Consider the following 17,563-nt stretch of genomic DNA (forward strand, 5'->3'; position numbering starts at 1 on the left):
CATGCTCCTGGAGCTTTCTGATTCGATAGCGTTCACATACTTTGGACGGTTTCAAGTAAACGACGAAGAAAATCAACGGTTCGATGTCAAAGTTGGATATGTAATTGACCCCAGTCTTATCCCACTTGATCATTCCTTCTTCTTGCCTTTCATTGGTAATACCGTCCTTGAACAATTACCAAATTACCCTTTTCTACAGTGTAGTAATCACCGGCTCTTCAATTCTATACCCGCCAATAAATAAATCCACTTAACAGTAACGGCGATCCCGTCAATACACGGAACGGGAAAAATTCAATCCCTTTTACACCCAAAACGCGTCTTCGAATTTGGACGGCACGTTTTGTTTTCGTTGAACCACCTAATAACAACCACTTCCCAAAGTTTCTTTAATTTAATTATTTTTTAATAATAAAATGAATAATTAAAGTATATTTTTTATTCGGTTTTCTGAACTAATAAAGAGATAATTAGTTTAGAGTATAAAACTATAAATTATCCCTTCCTTACCCTTTTTCGGTTTTCTAAGCATTCGCTTCCTCTCTTTCCTCATCCACTATTTCTCTCCGTTTTCTGGTACAGCCGGAAAACCTCCCCCGTTCGCCGGAAAACCGCTTTCGTTTTCCGCGTCCCTTTTTCAGCGTCTCCAGAGGAAGCTGATTTCGGTCTTCTCATTCTCACGTTGGCATTCTCTCGCAATTTGCTTTTGTAGCATCTCCGAGGCGTTGGATCTCTCTGTGACGCGGTTTTAGCCTTCTATTCGGCGTTCTTCGAGAATGTGGCGAGCCTGGTTGTTATTCGAGGCTCGCGCTTAATCTGCATCATTGAGGATCGTTGTTTAGGGTTTGGATTCAGATTTTTATCGTGCCTGCTTTTTCTGGCGATTTTTTGTACTAGTTAACGAAGACGGAGGCCTACAGGGAGCGACTTCGTAATGAAATGGTAGGCCAATCGTGTTTTGTTCAGAAATTTTTTTGTATTGCCTTTTTATTTGGTTTTTGATTCGCTAATGCTTGGAACTCTCCAGATAATGTATCTTCTTCTGCTCTTCCTTCAGATCTCGGACATTGTTACAATATTTTACAGTTTTGATGTGATTCCTGTTGTTTTGTTTGCTTGAATAATGATTTTTTTCAAATCACGTCTTTTAATATTTTTCTTTTTCCCTCGTTTATGTTTTTCGTGTTTGGGATTCAGAGTGTGATACACAACTGATGTTCTTGAGGGATGCTTAAGGTGCATTTTGTTAGAGTGTATGTTTTTTCTCCAGTAAGTAAACCATGGTTCTTCTCTGAAAATCATTAGTAGAATAGAAAAGAGGAACACGGTTCTTCTCTTTTTCTTTTTTCTCACCAGTTTCTGGAATAGTATTTTAGAAGATTAAGTTTAACCGATGATTAATAATTTTCTCGGCTTATAATTTTCTTTCCTTTTTCGTGTTGAAATTTATGTGATTTGCGCTACTTTTTTTTTATTGATTTATCCCAAGGTGGAAATAGTGATGTTGAGAGGAGTAAACTATTCAAATTTCAGCGCATGCATTTGTTGAATATTTCTATTAGATTGTTTTTGTTGACTCTTTTGCTTTGCGTGGTTCTAAATTGGGATAAGGTACTTTTGCTCAATTTTTTCCCTTAGCGGATACTTTTCAGAATGAGGTGATCTTACGTTTGACTCAGAATGACTCTGTTCGTATAATGTTCCCAACTTTGGTTGCCACATTACGAACGACCCATCTTCTAATTATTGACTCCTCAATGGTAATATACGATAGAAATTCGAATTTATTTTCGCCCTGGGATTGCTCTAGTTTGCTAGAATTCAAACTTTAGTCCATTCACTCCTTCGAAATACATTCTTTCAAGCTGGATTGACATCCTTTTTGTTCATTTGAAGAATTACCGGGCAATGCCTTGCATGACGCTTTGTCACCTTAGTTCAACGATCCAGTTTTGCTAACATAACATATTTCAATATGTTCATTGTTGATCACTATCCATCTATTTTCACATTGACTTAATTTTGTTTTCACGTGTGCGTTTCACTCTAGCATTACATTTAAAATCCTGAATGTGAAATGTTTGAAATACAGGTGGAAAGAAGAGTGACTTTATCTAAGGAAGTTAGGAATGGGTTAGAATTTTTGAAGCGTAAAAGGCTTCAGCGTGCACAATCTGTCACTGCCACCCAGACAAATATTGCTAACATGATGAACAGAAGTGGAGGAGATGCTTTAAGAGCTTCATCATCATGTGGCATGAGATTGCATGGTAATGCTGATGTCTTTTCCAAACGCAAGGTGGATAAGTTTGATACAAATGACCTGGACTGGACTGATTCAATTCCAGAGTGTCCTGTGTATTCGCCAACAAAAGAGGAATTTGAGGATCCTTTGATTTATTTGCAAAAGATAGCTCCAGAAGCTTCTAAATATGGTAATAAGTTTTGGTCTGTTGAATATTATTTCTTCTAGTGTGTATTCACTTTAGTATTTTGGATTGATATTACATATTGGTGAACAGTATGTGGTTTTGAAAAACTCACGGAATGGCAGGGTTTTCCAGTGCTTGTCCTTCTTTAATCCGGCTTTTGAGTTTGTAGAGAGGGTATTGAACATTAGTGCTGTAAAAGATAAAATCATTGAATGATGAGGATACAAAATGTAAGATTAACTGAAGGATGATCATTCTTTCTGTATCTTAAACTTTAAAAAGATTATATACATAATGAAATCAAGAAGTCTGACTAATGGACATGGTGTGGAGATATTAATTAAATGATTTTTCTCTCAATCTTGTGTCATCATATGTCTAGCCTAACACTCACTATTTGTATTCATTTCCTGAGGTATTCTATATTCGTATTTTTTTCTGAAACCTTTGGTTTAAATGTGAGGATTACTATTGGTTATTTTGGAATTTGGTAGTTAAATTCTATTCAGCATGATGAAATGAAAGTAGCCTCCTTGTATATTGGGGGAGGGGATAGATGAAACCATTTGAGCAATAGAACTGACCTAAATGTTTTCTATTTGAATCTTGTGATAAATTTCAGGTATATGCAAGATTATTTCTCCTTTGAGCGCTTCAGTACCTGCTGGGGTTGTCTTAATGAAGGAGAAAGCAGGATTCAAGTTTACAACTAGAGTGCAGCCTCTTCGCCTTGCTGAATGGGATTCTGAAGACAAAGTCACGTTTTTTATGAGTGGAAGGTCGGTTTCCCTACTGATTATATTAATATTTGCATTATGTGATTTTAATTAATAAATATTAATTTAAACAGAAATTACACGTTTCGTGATTTTGAGAAAATGGCAAACAAGGTATTTGCTAGAAGATATTGCAGTTCTGGATGCCTTCCTGCCACATACTTGGAAAAAGAGTTTTGGAATGAAATTGGTTGTGGGAAGATGGAAACTGTTGAATATGCATGTGATGTTGATGGCAGTGCCTTTTCGTCTTCTCCCATTGACCAGCTTGGGAACAGCAAATGGAATTTGAAGGTCTTGATTTTATTGGTGTCTCACTATTTGTTTAGATATCCTTTTTCTTTCTTTATAGAAGAGCAGAATATCTGTGACAAAGATACGTTTTGGCTTTTCCCTTGATATAGTAGTTAACTTATTAAACAATTCCTTCTCTATGATCTCAGAAACTTTCAAGGTTGCCCAAATCAAGTTTACGTCTCTTGGAAACATTAATTCCGGTATGATAGTTTCTTATGCTGGTCAAGTCATTTTTGTAATATACTTTTTACATGAATTAATATTAGATTTTCATTCCAGGGAGTAACGGAACCCATGCTTTACATTGGAATGCTGTTTAGTATGTTTGCTTGGCATGTGGAAGATCATTATTTGTACAGGTAAAAATGTTGCTTATTTTCATAATAAGTTCATGATAAAATTATCACAACTGAAGACTTTCTTCTTTAGTTGTTTATTTATTGATATTAATATATTACATTGTTATGACAGCATTAATTATCATCACTGTGGGGCATCCAAAACATGGTACGGTATTCCAGGTCATGCAGCTTTGGAATTTGAAAGGGTGGTGAGAGAACATGTGTACACTAATGATATTTTATCAAGTGATGGGGAAGATGGTGCCTTTGATGTTCTCCTGGGGAAAACAACTCTGTTTCCACCAAATATTTTGTTGGAGCATGAAGTCCCTGTTTACAAGGCTGTTCAAAAGCCTGGCGAGTTTATAATAACTTTCCCTAGGGCCTATCATGCTGGCTTCAGTCATGGTTAGATTTTCTCATTTCTATTTTGTAGTCCCAGGAATGATATCCCACCTATTCACTGCATGTGAAGTAAATAAATTAAAAAAACTAATCCATGTAATATTCGTTACAATTGTAGGTTTCAACTGTGGAGAAGCAGTGAATTTTGCTATTGGTGATTGGTTTCCGTTAGGGGCTATTGCTAGCAGAAGATATGCACTTCTTAACAGGGTTCCTTTACTGCCTCATGAAGAACTTCTATGCAAAGAAGCAATGCTTCTCCGTACATGCTTGGAACTTGAAGATTCTGATTTTCCCTCTTCTGATTTCTTTTCTCACAATAGCATTAAGATTTCATTTGTTAACTTGATGCGATTTCATCATTGTGCGCGATGGTTTCTAACGAAATCAAGGGCTTGTATAAGCTTCTCTTCTCATTCCCATGGCACAATTCTCTGTAGCCTTTGCAAACGTGACTGTTACATAGCTTATGTTGACTGCAACTGTCATGCGCATCCTGTATGCCTACGTCACGGTAAGCTTTGCTCATTGTCATTTACTAATGTGTTATGTATGTTTGGTTGTTACGTGTTATTTTATTCTATGCTTTGCTTAATATTATTTACCATGTATGATAATCTCATGGATTTAGAGTTGTTTCTTCAATATCCTATGACATTATAATAGGAAAAAAAATATCTTGTTTCTGGACTAAAAGAATAAATTATGGACACAATGAGTTATTTACTTGATTATTACATGCATTTTTTGTGATTCAATATTCTCATTTTTTATGTCTTTAAATTTTGAGAATTCAGATGTTGATTCTCTTGACTTAACCTGTGGGAGCAAACACACACTTTATATGAGGGAGGATATTATGGATATGGAAGCTGCAGCCAAGATGTTTGAGCAGGAAGATGGGATATCATATGAGATAAGGAAGCAAACCAAAAGTGGCCAAAACATGTATGCGTATCCTTTATCAAATATGTTTCAGAGAGCCGAGGCAAATGGATACATTCCTTATTGTGAGCTAAAACTTGATTCTGTTGTTGAATTTTATACAACTCCAGAGCACTCAACAAATAATCAAGAATACAGTACACAGAATCAATCTCTCTTTGTACCTTGCTCTGAAAATCAAATACCCATGGTGTCTGACGTTTCATTTTCATCAGCCACGTCCACTCTTTCTGAATCTCTTGAGAGCTTCTCTAATCCCAAAAATGTAAGTAATCTGAATATGGTTTTTGAATATTGACGTTGCATATTATTTCATTAAGGTTATTAAACAGCTATTATCGATTCTGGAGCTAAACTGTCTGTTAATTATTTATTCTGCTAACAGGCTGAAGGGCAAACTAATATCAATTTAGAAGGTATCGCTGATTTTGAGGAGTTTGGTGAAAGAATATCCAACAGTGCATGTGAATCTTCATTATCCCCTGCTGTGTGCCATGAAAGCTCGGGTAAACCACAGGGTGTTCTTCAGAGATTTGATACAAAGCCCATCGCGGACGAGAGTGATTCTGATTCAGAGATATTTAGGGTAAAGCGCCCTTCTTCTCTTAAAGCGGAGAGGAGACATATGAATGATGTCATGTCTTCGAAGCAGACTGAGCAGCAGGTATTGTCAAACATTTAGTTTACTTATTTAGTCCATAATGTACACCGTTGCCATTTTATCTCAGCGCTCAACTTACGTTCCCAATGTTTCCTCTTTCCTAAATGGATTATCAGATTTTGCTATATGAATGGACCATGATGACATTGTAATCTATATGAGCAGGGACTAAAACGACTGAAGAAAGTCCTTCCTGAAGGAAAGAGTGATCAACCAATGGATTTCAGCAGAACCCATGAATCAAGTTACAAACACACTCACCCTGTTGTTAACCATAAAGGTCGTGTTGAAGTCTCCTCCAGGGACAGATTTGCAAGGGGTAATGGCATTCCCATTTCTATAAGATATAAGAAGTTAGGGAACGAGGAAATAAGTATGCAACGAGATCACCACCAACACCGGAAAGATAGGTTGTTGCAGCGACAGACATTTAGGGCACCGCCTTCCATTGAGATGGAGCCAAAGCGCCTTAAAGTCCGAGGCCCTTCGTTTTTAGGCTTAGAGAGCAGATTGAATTGATGTTTCAAGTTGGCTCGAAATGATTGTGAAACGCGATCAAGAGTCTGAATTTGCTAACTTCATTTAGCTTACGGGCTTTCTAACAATACACTAAATCCAAATCATTGATTAAGGGAGCAAGCAGCGGCAAGATATTAACGTATTAGGATATGAAATTACATTCTTTGTGCAGGCCAACATTTGGAATCTGCACGGGTGGTGATCCTTTGGGTTCTCGCGCCGAGGTGTTTTTCCAACTTTGGTTGGTGAACCTGACTTGCAAAGTTAGGACTTAGAAATCGGGTTAGCGACAATTATTTCCGTGTAAATTTGTATTTTTCTTCTCACCAGTTGTTTAGGTCTGTTAGGAACTTGGGTCTCTCCATTGTTTTCTCATTAAATTCTATCAGCTGCTTCCCCTTCTGATGTTAATCCATTCTTTTTGTAGCAATAGGTCCTCTTTGTACCTAGAACTACTTGAATAAAGTTCAGGGAAATTTCTCATTTTCTCTCAATACCTTACAGTTCGTCCATTATTTGTTGTGCTGATCAAATTCGGTGAAGGGCAGTTGCTCTTTTGTAACTAATGATGATCATATATTTCATGAACCAGAGCAAGAAATCATTTGGTGTAATATACTATTCTTTACCACATTCCTAATTATCATGAAACATTTTAGTGGATTATATAACTGCTAAGAATAATACTTTTTATGCGTAATAATTACGTATAGTCTGTCTAATTGTTTTAAAAGATAATAAAAATTATGCTGTCTATTTTTCCTAGCCCCTACAATGTTGTCAAGATGAACCGCTGGTGAAAAGTTCGCGGCATTCATGTTGAATGATGATTGTACTTTTTAGTTTAATAACACGCCACAGGAGTAAATTGTTGTGGGTAGGTAGCTTTGTTATGGTGGCAGAGGTCACATGTTTCTGAGACTATTCACATCAAATTAGACAGCATCAATATTTGTTAGTTTAACCTATGTCAATTGGTTAACCGGAAAATTTGTTTAGTTGATCTATACACAGTGATAACTTCTTCCAAAAATACTTATTTATGTCTAAAATCAAACTTACTTGTGTAATAAAACTATCCATATTTTTTAAAATGGTATTTGTTTGTTTTGTATCCAGCTGTCTCATAGCCACGGATGCACAACCGCAATAAAAATGTTCGAGTAATATATTTGTTTTAAGGCATTTGAAGGTTTTGTTCGTTTTATTTAGATATTTTGTTCAAGCTATCTTGCAGGTTGTCTAGGAATGTTTTAAGGATTGTCGTCTAGTTAAGAAAACTAAAGTTAAACATTCAGACGAATATATATAAAATAATTACCTTTTAAGCGATTAAGAGTATTTAGCAAACTATGTTCTATATTCTTTAACTTCTATGTTCTTAGAATACTATTTTAGTAAGATCCGAAGATTTCCTTTAATTAGTGTATGTTACTTAGCTGACTTCAATTGATGATAATTCAGTAATTCTTACACATTTATTTTATTTTCGAATTTACAAGTTTTATATACGCATAAATAATCTCCAAACGTTAAATTACAATGTATTAAAAACCAAATCCAAATTCCAATATTATTCTCCTGCGACTATTTTTAGTTCCATTATTTAAATCTCTTAGATTTTGTCTTTAATGCCCTTCTAGGAATCTTCATGAGACAGGAGTATTCAACTAGGTAATGGTTTGTCTGAGATTTTTTGGAGAGAATTTGTTTGAGAATTACATTTCTTGCTATTTATTGATATAATTTGTATTAGCTTATCAGTTTTTTTAACACATCTGACTATAGTTATTAGTTACAAGCATTTGCAGCTGTATTTATTGATATCTAACATAGCATGTATATTAATCACTTTAGATATTTACTCCCTCGACTGTTAGGTTAATTTTTTCATTCTTTCTTTCTTTATATATATAACCAATTAGATTTGTTATTCTTTACAAAATTATATACAAAACCTTTCAATAGAAAGTATATAAAATATAAAATTTTCCAAGTCTATCTAAATCTACTAATAAGATGTACAACATCATTTGTGTTCATACAAAATTCAATTATAATAGTCATAAGTGAGAGAGTAGCTCGTTATAAGTTATTCTAAATCATCATACACATTCATTATTATATCTTATTCACAACAACAATCACAACTTGTTAATGAAATTCATTGTAACTTAATACCTTTTAATAGATTCGTATTAAGTATATGTTATTTAACTCATTCTAAGAACACTTTCAGGACACCAATTTTAGTTTTATAATAAAATTTATTTGTAAAATGTTTATAGAAATAGTGAAAGAATCATATTCAAATTTTCATTGATACGCGAAGTGAGAAGCGATGTATCTAGAACTCAAGATGGAGAGGGAAACACAGTGAGATTGAGAGATTTTTTCGGTGAGGCTGAGAGTTTTTTCCGATGAGGTAGGGTGCAAGACGATGGCTGATACTTCATTTTTCTTTACTAACTTTCCCTATCACTTCTTCGAAAGAGATTTGTGGAAAGTTTTCCAAAGATGGGGAAGAGTACTGGATGTCAACTTAATGCAAGGAATCAAAGGTTTGGGTTTGTTAGGTTTCATGGTGTGGCTGACTTTTTTTGTCTGGAAAGGGAACTGGATACAATATGGATAGGTATGTGGAAATTACAGGTGAACCTACCTAAGTACCGGAGGAGTGAGGTGACAAGGAAAGATTGGAACGCCAAGTCAAGACCGGTTCGTGTTAGGAATGTCTGGAAACCGAAGGAGTAGCAGAAGAAGGTTTCCTATGCTCACGTTGTAGTTTCGGGCGAGTTTGCGAACTGCTCACATGAGAGTGCGAGAGCTACTTCTTTTAACGTACAAGTGGAATTGACCTCTTGGCTAGAGGGATGTTTTATTGGTTGTATTAGGGAGGTATCTTGTATGCAATCGATTAAGGAAAGCTTTATCATGGGAGGATTTAGTCTTGTTAGGCTAAGATATCTTGGGGAGAGGTCTATTCTGCTGTCTTGTGATGACGAGGGAGTTCTCGAGAGGCTTATTGCTGAGAACAAAGCTTGGTTTGATGGACTGTTTTCTTCGGTTGTCCCCTGGGATGGTTCATTTTTAGTTAGAGAGGTTTGCCTGGGTTCGGTGTAGAGGCATCCCTCTACAACTTTGGTGTTCTCAAAGTTTTGTTAGTATTAGTGCTCTTGTTGGGGAAGTGGTTCAGATAGATGACGTAACCTTGGAAAAGGAAGTATTAGAGTTTGCTCGTTTTCAAGTTAAGTTACCGGTAGCCAGTTCGGTTAGGTTGGAGAAAGATATTTGTATCAATGGTATTTCGTGTAAGGTGTTGCTTGAAGAGGAGGAGAGAGTCCCAAATCTTGAATATAAAAGATTTTATGCTAAGTGGAATGGAGGTTTCTCAGAGGTGGACACGGAAGCAGGGTCAGAAGAAGGTGAAGTGGGAGGAAGTTTTTGTTATTCGGTAGCTTCTGATTTCGGAGAAGCTATTGGAGGTGGAGTTGGTGAAGGCGAAACTGTCTAGGGCAAGGTGTGTTCGTCGACCCTTGGCGCGACTGTCCAGATGCAAGTGGCTGCTGAAGTTCAAGAGAGTTTAAGAGGTGCAGTAAAAGTGGTTGGTTCCATCGAGAATATTTCTTATCACCAACCTGGTAGAATCGAAGGGTTAGTAGAAAATGGTGCAAAATTTATTGAAGGAGTGGCCCACTCTTTGGAGGCCTGACACGCTGTTGAGTGCGGTTTTAAGGGTGTTGTTGAGGATCTTCTGGTATTAAATAAGGAAAGAGAAGAAGAAGTCCAGGGTGTTTTCGAGGAGCAAGTGGTGGGTGTGAATAACTCATTTATGAGTGTTGGAGTTGGGAGTGGGCTCGTGGGAAGGGCTGAGGTGGCACACGGTTCCCTATCAATTAATGAGGAGACCACTTCTCACCTACCTAACATTAAAGAAGTGCATGCAAAAAGTTGCCATGCATTTAAAGTGGGTTCCTCTAATTCACGAATGAAGGAGAATGAAGAGTTGCTTTTTTCTGGTGGTTTTTTGGGTCACGTGGGAAGCTTGGGCTGGCAGGAGCACTCAAGTATGTGGGAGACAGCAAAAAACAAAGATGCAGGTTCACGGGGCGTTCCTGGTGGTGGAGGCTTGGCCGTGACGAAGGTGGTTGGCCCTCCAAGTGTCGTCGTTGGGCCGAGAGGGACTTACAGCGTTGGGAGTGGGGATCGACGGAAGGGGGCTTTGGTGCTAGAGGGTGAGTGCGAGGGAGTATTCCCTCCGGTAGGGGTGGCTAGGGTGGAGTCTGAGGATGCTAGATTCTTGGAGATAAACGAAGTTAATCGCTCCATGGTCCTAACAACTTGGAAGGAAATGAGAGTAGAAGAAGTTAAGTCTGATGTTGCAGATTTCCCGTTTGATGATCTTAATTTCTCGACTGATAGTGGAATTGAAAATTGCAACAAATTTTTTTGGGTAAAGAATGACAAAAATGTGGCGTCCAGTGTTTGGAGTGTTGGTAAAGAAGCAGAGTATTCTAACCTCGAGCAAGAAGATGTAGTCATTAATAGTTTACATGCCTTGTCTTTTTGGGATGGTAGTGAAGGGAGGAAGCCAAGGGGGGAAATCAGAAAGTTTGTCGATGAAAATAATTAGTCTGAATGTTAGAGAGCTAGGAGGTTCTTTGAAAAGAACATATTTAAGTGATTTGGTAAGCAAGGAACAGGCGGATATGGTGTGCTTACAAGAGACAAAATGTTCTGAGTTTAGTAGGGAGAAAGTTTGTCTTCTTTGGGGAAGTAACGAAGTTGACTGGGTCGTAAATAAAGTAAACAATAGTGCTAGTGGAGTCTTGACGATTTGGAATAAAAAGTTTGTTTAGATGTCTAACTATGTTAACAGAAGGAATTTTACTATTATTGAGGGTTCTTGGAAGGTTGGTAATGGGGTACTTGTAACAATAGTAAATGTTTACTGCTCTGGCTCTTTACGGGAGAGGAAAGAGGTTTGGGAAGAGATTAATGGGTTTAGGTCGAATCAACTCTCGAAGGCTTGGTGTGTTGTTGGAGATTTTAACTCAATCAGACGTCAAGAGGAGAGGAAAAGTATGATCTCAGAGATAGATTATTTTAGAGAAAAATAAAAGGATTTAATGAGTTTATTGAAAAATCAGAATTAGTAGATATTCTGTTGGTTGGCAGGAAGTTTACGTGGTATAAACCTAATGGAATGGTGAAGAGCATAATTGATAGGGTTATTGTGTCAAAAGAATGGCTTGATGCTTGGCCCCGCTATCAACAGTTCGTCCTAAATAAATCAATTTCGGATCATTGTGCAGTTGTTCTTAAAGAAGTGTCTGTTGACTGGGGTCCGAGACCTTTTAGGTGTTTGGATGTGTGACAAAGAGATAATAGATTTAAAGATTTTGTGAGGAGGAAATGGGCTAACAATGATGTACAAGGACGTGGAATTTATATTTTCAAAGAGAAACTGAAAAAGCTTAAAGTAGATTTAAAAGTTTGGAACAAAGAGGTCTTCGGGGATGTCAGCCTTGCTAGAGAGGAGTTACAAAAGAGGATTAATGAGTTAGATGCACAAGATGATGATAGAGGCTTGGTTGAGTCTGAAAGGGAGAAAAGGAGAACTTTATTAGCTGACCTTAATAGAGCTATGTTTAAATAAGAGGCGGTCATATTCCAAAAAGCAAGACAAAAGTGGTTGAAACATGGAGATTTTAATACAAAGTTCTTCCACTAGTCCGTGAAGTGGAGAAGGGCAAGGAACGAGTTACATGGGATGTTTGTTGACGACCGGTGGTGTGAGGATAAGGAGGTGATTAAGGATAAGGTCAGAGTTTTCTTTGAAGAGAGGTTTGCCAGAAAAGAAAGGTGTCAGGTTAGGTTGGACAACGTTAGGTTCAACTCTATTTTGAAAGAGGATAATGAGTTATTTATTGTTGATTTTTCTGAAGAAGAAATTAGGGATGCAATATGGAATTGTGATAGTTCTAAGAGTCCTGGCCCAAATGGTTTTAATTTTGGGTTCTTAAAGCATTGCTGGGAAATCATTAAGTTGGAAGTGGTGTCAGCGGTGAAGGATTTTGCTTCTAAGAGTCATTGGCCTAGAGGTTCAAATGCATCATTCCTAAGTCTCTGTCCAAAAGTAGAAAACCCTCAGCAACTTGGTGAATTTAGACCTATTTCGTTAGTCAGATGCCTATATAAGATCATCTCTAAAGTGTTGTCTCTATGCTTGAAAAAGGTGATTAGCAAAGTTATTGATATTAGACAGTCAGCTTTCATTTAAGGTAGCGGTTTGTTAGACAGTGTGTTAGTGGCGGATGAGGTGCTTGAAGAATATAAAAGGAAAAGGAAGAGTTGTGTTTTCTTCAAGGTTGACTACGAGAAGGCATATGACTCGGTAAGTTGGGAATTTCTTTATTATATGCTAGATATGTTGGGCTTTTGCGCTCAATGGATTCGTTCGATAAAGGGTTGCTTAGAATCTGCTTAGTCTCTGTGCTTGTGAACGGTAATCAAACTAAGGAGTTTACTCCTGGGAAGGGACTTCGTTAAGGTGATCCACTAGCACCATTTCTTTTTCTTATAGTTGCGGAAGGGTTGACTGAGGTCTCCAGGATGGCAGAAGAGAAGAGTTTGATAGACAGTCTAGAGGTTGGAACGAATAAAGTGAAGTTAAATATGTTACAATATGCTGACGACACTTTATTCTTTTGTAAAGCTAACATAAAAAGTGTCTTCAATATTAAGGCGATTCTACTGCTTTGAGCTTGTTTCTGGGCTTAAGGTGAATTTTGTGAAGAGTTGTATCGGTGGGACGGGGTTGGGTCAGAGCCTGCTTCAGAGTTTTGCGGCTATTCTTAATTGTAAAGTGATGGTGACTCCTTTTGTTTATCTAGGATTGCCGGTAGGAGGGTGTCACAAGCGGGGTGCATTTTGGAGCAGAGTGTTAGAGAGAGTTCAAGGTAAACTTTCAATGTGGAGAGGTAGGTGTCTGTCGTTGGCTGGGAGGATTTGCTTGTTAAATTCTGTTCTCTCCTCAATTCCGTTATTTTTTATGTCACTGTTAAGTTACCTTCTATGGTGTCAGAGAAGTTAGTGCGGCTCCAAAGGAATTTCCTTTGGGGGTGGGGGTCAGATGGTAGGAAGATTGCTTGGGCCTCTTGGAAAAAGGTATGCGAGCCGCGTGACTATGGGGGTCTTGGTATTATTGACCTAAGGAAGTTTAATTTGGCTCTATTTGGTAAGTGGATTTGAAGGTTGGGTACGAATAAGGGAGGTTTGTGGAAAAAGATCTTTGTTTCTAAGTATGGTGGGTGGAGAAGCTTGAGAGAGGAAGGTAAAATTAGTAAGGGCTCTCTGTGGTGGAAAGATTTGAAGGAGGTGTGGGCTTCGAAGGGTTGGGGAAGAAGTTTTGAAGATGGGTTTAAGTGGGAAGTTGGTGAGGGGAGGGGTATCTCATTTTGGGAGGATATTTGGTTGAGTTGTGGAGCGTTGAAGGGTGTTTTCCCGAGACTATTCTCTCTTAGTTTGTCCAAAGTTGCAAAGGTGGTTGAGCTAGGAAATTGGATTGGTGGTGTTTGGGTGTGGCACTTCGAATGACGTAGACCCTTTTTTGAATGGGAGAAATCTTTGGTGGAGCAGTTTGTTCAAATACTGCATGGGGCGAAGTTGGAATTGGGGAAGACAAATTGCTGGATTTGGAAGGCTGGGGGGTTTCAAACATTTACGGTTAACTCAGCCTATTTTTAGGTTAGGAAGGATAAAGTTGGGGAGGTTTATCCAGTTTACAGTAAGTTGTGGAGGTGCAAAGCTTTGCCTTCTGCTTTGCTCACTGCTTGGAGGGTGTTGGAGAATAAGATTGCTACTAGGGTAAATTTGAAAAGGCGAGGGGTGGTGGTTGAGAATTCGTTGTGTGGTTTGTGTGGGAAGGTGGAAGAGTCGTCCAATCATCTGTTTTCAATCTGCGACTTTACTTGGCGTGTTTGGTGTCTTTGTTTTGAGTGGCTAGACATGTCGTTTGTTATTCACAAAGACCCTTTGGTAAACTTTCTACAATTCAGGATGTGTTCGGCTTCTGATGTGGTTAATGACGTTTGGCGTGCGATTTGGGTTGGTGTTGTGAGCGAAATTTGGAGACATAGGAATTCTGTGACCTTTGACAGAGGTGTGGTAGATGCGCTCGAAGTATGCACACTAGTACAGGTAAATGTTTGGTCTTGGATTTATGCAAAGTCCCGTTGTACTTCCTTTACGTACTATAACTGGGTTATGAACCCAGTGGATTGTATGATGTTGGTTGTTTAATGCTTTCTTGAGTTTGGTTTGGTAGTTCCTTAGTTAAGCTGGAAGGTGTCTCTAGGTAGGAGTTTGGTGCTCTTCGTGTATAAGACTTGGACCACCCCTGAAGTGGTTCCCATTTATTTATTTTTTATTGCTGATAAAAAAAAAATTCAATTTCTCACTATTTAATATCTTAATTTATATCATTTAGGCCATCAATAAGATATCTACTCCTATCTTCAATGTGTTTCTTTTACTCAATATCACAAATAACAACTTAGCCAAAATATTATTTGATAACATTTTTTCATTCCAATCAAATCATTGTATAACTTAATACAATTCATTCATGTAATTTCAACAAAATACATCAATCTAGTAATCATATAATTCAATTGTAGAAATATATAAATATAACCTATAACTTTTATAAATGAAAACATGACTTTAGAAACAAAGGAATGTTGCTTGAGCGAGTCATCCTGAATTTTCTTCATAATTGAAATTAAGTTATTGACTTTTCTCATTCTAATTAAATCATTGTATAGTTCAATAGAATTCATTCACGCAATTTCAACAAAAAACATCCATAATCATATAATTCAATTGTATGTATATATAAATATAACCTTTAATTTTTATAAATGAAAACATGACTTAAGAAAGAGAGGAATGTTGCTTGAGCGAGATATCCTCACTTGAGTGACTTCTTCATAGTTGAAACCAAGTTATTGACTTTTCCTTACTCAAGTTGAAAACTAACAGCTTGAACAATTGACCTTTTTGCTTAAGTAATCACTTTACTGCTTGATACATAACTACAAAAGATGAGAAGTTACAAACTTTTTCTTGCTTGAGTCTCTATTTTTTACATTTTAGCGACCAACTCTAGTAGAAAAAAAGTAAACCTTAACTCTTACTCCTCAAGCACTCAAACTACCACTTTAGTGACCTTAGTCATTACTCAAGCTTCACACTTACAAAATCTCATCCAAAGTTATTCGCTTAACAAATTTACATCACTTGAACGGTGAAAATTCTAGAAAAGAGAAAATAGTCTCAACATCTCTCTCTTACTAAATATGAAAATTATAGCTTGATGGACCAATTGAATGCTTAAACAATAATTCTCTCTTGCTTATTCTGAGATGTAGACATTCTTGTGTAACAAACCTTATTGCACAAAGAACCAATTCATAATGAATGTTAACTATATGCTTAAAAAAGGAATATTCTTTCAAAGAATATTCATACTTAATTCTCATGTTTGAAGAACTTCTAAACTTCATGTTCATATCTTTATCTTTATTTTTCAAGTAAGTTCAATTAACTCTTATGACTCTTTCTAATGTTTGTTTTATATATCCTTAAAAGTTGGGTGAAGTAAAATCAATATAATATTTATTTGTATTGGTTTCTTCAATGAACTCAACACCTTTTTGGAAGGCTCAATCCCACACGTCAACTTTCGTAATGAGAATAGTCACTACAAGAAAATCATGAAATAAAAATCAATTTTTGAAGATCAAAATAATTAGTTACAATAATAACTAAATTAGAGACCATTTTAGAAACTAAATAAAAAATTGGTTTCTAAATTAGTTTCTATTATTGTTAAATAGTTTCTAAATTTGTATCTAATTAGCAACCAAAGTTTTAACTACCAATTATTTAGTTTCTAAAACCTTGGTTGCTAATTAGATACCAATTTTGAAACTATTTACCAATAATAGAAACTAATTTAGAAACCAATTTTTTTTTTTAGTTTCTAGAATGATCTCTAATTTAGTTATTATTGCAACTAACTATTTTGGTCTCTAAAACTTGATTTATATTTCATGATTTTCTTGTAGTGAGTGTACACATTCTAATACTTCAATGAATAACATTTTTGTTTGTTTGTTTAGATTAATGGTTGATCTCCTGATAGTTACATTTGTGTTTTGATGTGATGCTTATGTTCATCAAGTAGTATATGTAGAAAATTAGAAAAACATAATTATAGCAAAAAAACATCTAACAACCTGTTTATGCATCATAGGAAAAAAAAAAACTAACATCAACTTCGTAATTTAACTCCAAATAACTTTTATGAAAACATTTTGTTAGACAAGAAAAAGTATTATAGTATATCTTTAGTTCCTAGAGTGCACAAAACTCTTTTAAAGAGCTTTCAAAACACAAACCTTTAAGTTAAAGCAACATCATTAGTTTAATGGAAGAAAAAATTTATATTTCTCAACTGATCAAATATGAGGAATACAAAAGTTCACATATAAGAATAAAAGAGAAAAATAAAATAGATTTAAGAGTAGGATAATAAGAAACTTATCATGATTAAGATTCTAATTAGTTAATCTTAACTTAAAATTCAAGTGTTTTCTAAACTTTAGAGTTTGAACAATAAAATGATAGAGATTATTGCACTAACTTAGAGAAAGAATACAAAGGATTTAAAGTTTGAAATAAATAAAATTTTATAGTAAATAAAAAATGAAATATTTTAAATTTATGTATACTTTTTTCGAAATGATATTTTCATTCTTTTATTTAATTTAAGTTTTATTCTTTGAACTTAAAAAACGAAATCTATATTCATGGTATAGTGACATCGGAGTATACTTGCTATTGTGATTGTTTTAATCGGTTTAGAGTGAAAAGTTTTTGTTAGAGTAATTATATATAGACACTTCATTAATATCTATATATTTTTTTATCATACCATATTATCTAATTTATTTCCATCTTTTCTCTTTATCTTAAATATAAACTAGCATGACTATATTCATACAACATTTTATCTATTTTTCCCTCTGAATTTTTGTTCAATTCTTAATTATTAGAATTATTTGTTTAAATTTAAAGTTTTGTCTCTCCACTAAGACAGGAACCTTGTTTTTTACTAGG

The 17,563-nt window shown here is 35.9% G+C and overlaps 2 protein-coding genes across 2 annotated transcripts; both read left to right on the forward strand.

Moving 5' to 3' along the window:
* The first annotated feature begins 270 nt into the window (after positions 1-270).
* LOC137811232 (Transcription factor jumonji (jmj) family protein / zinc finger (C5HC2 type) family protein) lies at positions 271-6,870 on the forward strand. The gene is made up of 11 exons (XM_068612891.2): positions 271-942; positions 2,093-2,435; positions 3,055-3,211; positions 3,283-3,502; positions 3,652-3,705; positions 3,785-3,864; positions 3,977-4,254; positions 4,370-4,765; positions 5,049-5,461; positions 5,582-5,860; positions 6,023-6,870. Exons 1-11 carry the CDS (start codon positions 940-942, stop codon positions 6,374-6,376), a joined length of 2,577 nt encoding a protein of 858 aa, XP_068468992.1. The 5' UTR covers positions 271-939; the 3' UTR covers positions 6,377-6,870.
* A 5,956-nt stretch (positions 6,871-12,826) lies between these two features.
* Positions 12,827-14,680, forward strand: LOC137809311 (uncharacterized). The gene is made up of 4 exons (XM_068610440.2): positions 12,827-12,884; positions 13,273-13,359; positions 13,464-13,546; positions 14,126-14,680. The coding sequence occupies exons 1-4, from the start codon at positions 12,827-12,829 to the stop codon at positions 14,678-14,680; spliced, it is 783 nt and encodes a 260-aa protein (XP_068466541.1).
* The last annotated feature ends 2,883 nt before the right edge of the window (positions 14,681-17,563 follow it).

This window comes from Phaseolus vulgaris, chromosome 2 (genome assembly GCF_051622355.1).
Source record: "Phaseolus vulgaris cultivar YP4 chromosome 2, ASM5162235v1, whole genome shotgun sequence".
Classification (NCBI taxonomy): Eukaryota; Viridiplantae; Streptophyta; class Magnoliopsida; order Fabales; family Fabaceae; genus Phaseolus; species Phaseolus vulgaris.